The following is a 6,000-nucleotide window of genomic DNA, read 5'->3' on the forward strand; positions in this document are numbered from 1 at the left end:
TTTTCTATGTCTGGTCTTTGTCCCTTGATAACATTCTTTTGATTTCTGCTAGAATCTTGGTTCCCTTGATTACTCTTCACCTCCTATTTCAGATTTCTATCAATATGGAGGTTTCACATAGCAAAATATGTACTTGGTCATTGATGAATGTGGGGACTTGAGGGCGGGGCCATCTCTTATCCAGTACTCCTCCTATAATCCTGAATGGAATTTAATGAAACTTTCACAGGATTTTATTATATATTCCATTTTGCATCTCATATATTCAAAAAACAAAACATGGACTTTGTCATTTATGAATAACTGGACATGGGGTTTATCCTTCACTACTGAATGAAATTTAATGAAGGAGTAATCAAGGGAACCAAGGTTATAGTGGTAATCAAAAGAATGTAATCCAGGGACAAAGACCTGACATGGAAAACAGACACGCACAACAAAGAACATAAAGCAACTAAAATCATACATACAAAGCAACAAAAGCAATGAGCAACTCGGACCACTAAAAACAGGGAGCATGGACCAGGTGCACCAGTAGGGTAAGCGTCCTGAAGCTTATACAAAACCTTCATTACATATTCTCATTGTGCACCTTCCATTTTAGGTTTTGATGCAAATCAATTTGAGGTCAACAAGCATTGCTCACAGTTTCGCTGGTGATAAATTGCATTTTTTTTTTGTGATTCTGGCATTGTTGATCTTATGCAGTTCTTATAATGAGTTGAATGTCTCTTAGATGTCTTATTTGTTGTCTTGAGAACAAAAAAGAAAATAAATGGTGAAAGACCTGAAAACTTGTTGAAAAAAACCTGGAATTTTATGTGGGGAAAAAAGAATGTATTTTTTTACCTCAATCACTCTAATATTTGGGAATGAACAATCTCTGAAACACAATCTCAGTACCAGATTAATGTGAAAAAGACATTAACCATTAACACTGGACTGTTAATGGTTCTGCTCAAAAGCTATTATTTAAATATACCTGTACTTTCAGGGAGCACGACGTCAGAGCCAGATAAGTGTGGCAAGGGTATAATGTCCTACCTGTCTGTGTGTAGTGAATCCTCGAGACAGGAATTCTTAGAGACATTAATGAAGGATAAAATTAAATACACCCAGGAACGAGAGGAACTTGAAAAACAGTATCAAGGTAGATTATTTAAGTTCAGGCTCCAGCGCCACAAAACTTCAAAGAATACTTAAGTCTGAGAATAGTCTTAACTTTTGTGGCATTGGGCCAGGTCTAAATTGATATTTCCAAGTCAAATTTTAAGTGTAAGTGCATAATCTGTGTTTTGATAAAAAAAACTGAGAATGAATACTTTAAGATCATATTTGTCATTTACAACAAAGGTATTTGAATATTGTTAACATGTGGGAATATAGGAGAAAAGACCCATTTTTTTAAAATTTTTGATATATTTGTTAACTATGCCTATTTAGGATATTGAAATCCATCAATGGTTTCCTATAGTCTTCTTTCTACTAGTAAAAATAAAATTAGTGCAGTTTTATATAAAATGTTAATGGGAGGTAACTCTCATTTTGCCAACACTTTCTTTATAACTTTCATTTTTTATATCTTTGAAAGAAAACTTGAAAATTCATTGTTCAATCCATGAATAAAATACCACAATTTACCTTATAGGTGATTTTTTTTACAATTGATTTAATAAAATGTAATTGTGCTTTTGCACGATTCTTATATAGACTTATAAAGTATTATATCCCTTGTGCATGATCTGTAGACACACTGCTATTTAAATATTATATCAATTCTGCACCATGTTAGTTTCAGTACAATACTGCAAGTTGTTAAGGAGTTGTGAACAACATGTTTTGGACATTCAGACAGACAGACAAAAAATACTTAGGCCAAAAAAAATAAATTTCTGACAAAATGCACATCTCATATGATAATCCAACAGATAGTTGAACTTGGTCATTATGGGATTTTTCTTTCTTTTACCCATTTTTTTTTTTTTTTTTTTTTTTTATTTTCTTGTATCAATCATAGGTAAGAAAAACAAAGTAGGTGACATGAAAATCACATCAATTATCTGTGCTTAAGATGTTATCATGACTTTAAGTACAAAAAGTTGTAAAATTTGGTTATGGTTATGGTATTTTGCACATGCTCAGAAAATAATAATCATCAATTAAATGCATGATGGGTCGGAATGGGAAGGTCAGATCAAGGATATTGGGTCGGAATGGGAAGGTTAAATCAAGGATATTGGGTTGGAATGGGAAGGTCAGGTTAAGGATATTGGGTTGGAATGGGAAGGTCAAATCAAGGGTATTGGGTTGGAAAGGGAAGGTCAGATCAAAGATTTTGGGTCGGAATTGGAAAGTCAGATCAAGGATATAATGAATTTATAAATGAATTCACACTTCTTAAAAATGTGATGAAATTTTACAGTATACTGCATACCAAAACTAAATATTATAACATAACATTCCTGATGATTATGGCTTCGAGGTAAAATGTCTAGAAAATTTAAGTTTGTTAATTTGATAGTAAAGACACCCCCTCTGCATGATTTTTAGACAGACTGCTGTTTAATATTATACCCTACTTTGAACAAGTGGGTACTTAGTATATACCCACAAACTTTGTTTGTGGAGGTATACAGGTTTCATCCTGTCTATCTGCACTATTTTATAAGCTTGAAGCATTGTTATGAAACTTGGTGGGATGTAATATAACCACATGGAGATGGTCATACAGTCAGGAATTTATGTTTGGACAAAAATTGTAGAAATGATGGCTATTGAACTTAGGCATTTTTCAGCAAAACTTGGTCTCATGCATCGTCCACAACTCCTCCTCAAATACTTGCAGGATTATTATGAGACTTAATAGAGTGTTAGATTACCATATTAGGATGTGCATATTTTCAGGAATTTATGTTTGGACAAAAAGTGTAGAAATGAAAGCTTTTTGACTTTGGCATTTTTTTTTCCGTCAGAACTTGGTCTCATTAATGTATTGTCCCCAACTCCTCCTCAACAACTTGCAGGATTAGTATGAAACTTTATGGGGTGTTAAATTACAATATTGGAATGAGCATATTGTCAGGAATTTATGTTTAAAGTTGTCAATGTGTTGTCAACAACAAAAAGAAAGTATGGATTGTGGTTTGAAGTGGGTGATTTAGAAATGGCAGTAAAGTTGTGTGTAAAAATACTTAGTCTATCCACCATAATAATTGTGTGCGATATGAATTATGTGTTCACATTGGTCCCTAAATGTACAGGGTCCCATAGGCTGCTAGGGGTATTAGTCCCATTTGGGACAATGTTTGGTTGGAATAACTTTGTCTGTCAGTTCGTCATTCTGTCCATCCACCATTAGATTTGTTCATCTTAATTTTATTTCAATAATCTTGACTCACAATGGATGAATTGATGTAACATCTGTTATAGATGAGGCATAGGATGTAAACAATTTTGGTTGTTCTCTTATTTTAATTTCCTGTGTATCACCTGTAATTTCATGTTACAATACAATTTCCACTTTCAGATGCATGCACTAGATGTGACAAAAAGATTGAAGAAACTAGGTTCAAGAATTCAAGCCTGAAATACTACCTGAAAAAAGTGATGGATATTCAGAAAGAACTATATAAGCTTTCAAAAGAGACAAATGAAATTACAGAACAGAAAAATCAAATTGCTTGTCATAAACAAAGGGTGGATAAAAAACTTGAAACTTGTGAGAATGCAGTAGCAGAATTCAAAAACATGATGTTATAAAGATATATTATATTGATGTTACATTTAAATACATATTTTATTCTGATGGTACATTTACATTTTAAATTTACATAATTTGTATATTATCGTGAAAATTATTGACCATGTCTTAACAAACATGGGAAATTAAATTTGTAACTTAGTTTTAATATCTGCTGTGCTAAAGCTGTGTATTTAAAGTTTCTATAGCCTGTTCTAAATATGTTAAGTCGACCTGCTGTGCTAAAGCTGTGTATTTAAAGTTTCTATAGCCTGTTCTAAATATGTTAAGTTGACCTGCTGTGCTAAAGCTGTGTATTTAAAGTTTCTATAGCCTGTTCTAAATATGTTAAGTTGACCTCTGAATAAAACAATTATTATTAGAAATAGATTGCAAATGCATTTAAAAAAAATATTGATTATTGATTTTATTTCAAAATATATTTTTGTTTTTGTTTTTGTTTTTCTGTGGTTTTTAAAATGAGATACACCGTGATACACAGTTAAATGCTGGGTGATTTGCCTGTGAAGATTTATATACCAGACTGTAGATTGATTGGCGACAATCTGACAATTATAACAAATATTAGAAGTCAAAAACTGAAGTGTCTTATCTATTAAAAAAACATGTGGTAGTAACAAGGATTTCATCAACAGTTTCCAAATAACATTACAAGATATATTTAGCGAAATTATGACAAGAAACGTGGGTGTCACTGAGCAAAACCTATTGATGCTATGAAATGTATAAAACCAGAGGAGTCCGAAAATCTGACAAAAAAAACACCAACAGCAAATATCCTATAGGGCGAAGTATGTCATTTTAAAAAAACAGTCTTCAATTGTGTAGCTACATTTACGTCAAAAACGCCTGTGCTTACACGTCTGCCGAGCAAAATTATGTAACATGGAGGGAAAACGAAGGAGAGAACGATGTAAATTTCTTCATACACTGGGCTTAAGGAGGATTTGTCTACATGATCCACATCTTAGATTTTTTTAGGATGCAGTCTGCTTTTGAAAGCGTTGAGGCGAAGACGGACGTAAAGATATGCATTTAGCTCATAATACCTACCTCGGTCCATATATTTACAGTCCTATTGACAATGCCTATTGCAACAGCTACTGCTGAGAGGTTGTTCATTGTTCACCTATCTGCGGACGACAGTGCACCAAGAACGCCTCTCAGCACTTGGCCTTATGCATAGCAGTATACTGATGTAGAAAAAGTGATGAATAACTTTGCATGGTTTAAGAACAGGAAATTGTCGCTTTTGTTCTAAATTTAAACAATAGAAAATAAACAAAACTAATTATTAATTTATATTGTTGTTAATATAATTGTCTCCAGACATCAGCCGTCTGAGAGACATAGAAATCGTATGTCCGTCCATGCATCCGTCCTTCCGTTACACATTTTTGTGGCTGCAACTCCTCAGAAATGGTTCAAATTTTGCAGGATAGTAGGACTCTGTCAGAATACTCAAATTACCTGGTAACCGTAACTCAATGATAACTACATTGCAATTCCCTGCAAAAAATTGCACATCTAAACACTATGTCATACACTTTAATTTTTGTACTCTAAAAAATAAAAAAATGTAAAATCCCATAAATCGAGTAAAACACGTCCTCTATGACAGTTTCATTATGTTGAAAAGTTGCAAGGTTGAACCTTGAAAAAGTAAGGGCAAGTATGGTCACACTATTTTAGGTAGATACAGCTTTGAATTTTGATTAAGGATGAGATTTTCGCCAGAATTAATGTGGACTTTTTTGTTTTAATCAATCTGAATTTTCCTTTGGATTAAAAGAATTTCACCAGAATCAAAGTGGCCCTTTATGGCTCTCATTTAGTTCAAATCAGTCTAAACTTTCCTTTGAAGAAAAACAATTTCACCAGAATCAATGTGGCCCTTTATGGCCCTTATTTAGTTCAAATCAGTCTAAACTTTCCTCTGGAGAAAAGGCACATTGCGATACAATTTCAAAGAGGTAGGTTCTGTTTTACTCAAGTTATCATCCAGGCATATGAAAAATGCTTGTTTTTGACCCCTAGTTCCTAAGCAGGTCTCGGGCAATATAGATAAGGATATTACAAAAATGTTCAGTGTATTTGGATAGGCATCTAATTAAAAAAAAATGTATTAGCGGTAATCAAAAGAATGTAATCCAAGGACGAAGACCAGACATGGAAAACAGACGTACACAACAAAGAAGATGAAGTAACTAAAATCATACATGCAAAGTAACAAAAGCAAA

The 6,000-nt window shown here is 33.1% G+C and overlaps 1 protein-coding gene across 3 annotated transcripts in view; it reads left to right on the forward strand.

Annotated features, from left to right (window-relative positions):
- The window catches only part of LOC148610702 (uncharacterized), a 28,448-nt gene extending 23,390 nt beyond the window's left edge, over nucleotides 1–5,058 (forward strand). For all 3 annotated transcript variants that reach the window (XM_088595972.1, XM_088595974.1, XM_088595975.1), the window contains 2 exons: nucleotides 995–1,150; nucleotides 3,527–5,058. In XM_088595972.1, coding sequence (XP_088452098.1) covers nucleotides 995–1,150; nucleotides 3,527–3,759 — 389 coding nt within the window. In that variant the 3' untranslated portion in view covers nucleotides 3,760–5,058. The remainder of the gene's footprint in view (nucleotides 1–994; nucleotides 1,151–3,526) is intronic.
- Nucleotides 5,059–6,000: the final 942 nt, after the last annotated feature.

This window comes from Perna viridis, chromosome 8 (assembly GCF_037379345.1).
Source record: "Perna viridis isolate PV_CMFRI_1.1 ecotype Kerala chromosome 8, ASM3737934v1, whole genome shotgun sequence".
Taxonomy (NCBI): domain Eukaryota; kingdom Metazoa; phylum Mollusca; class Bivalvia; order Mytilida; family Mytilidae; genus Perna; species Perna viridis.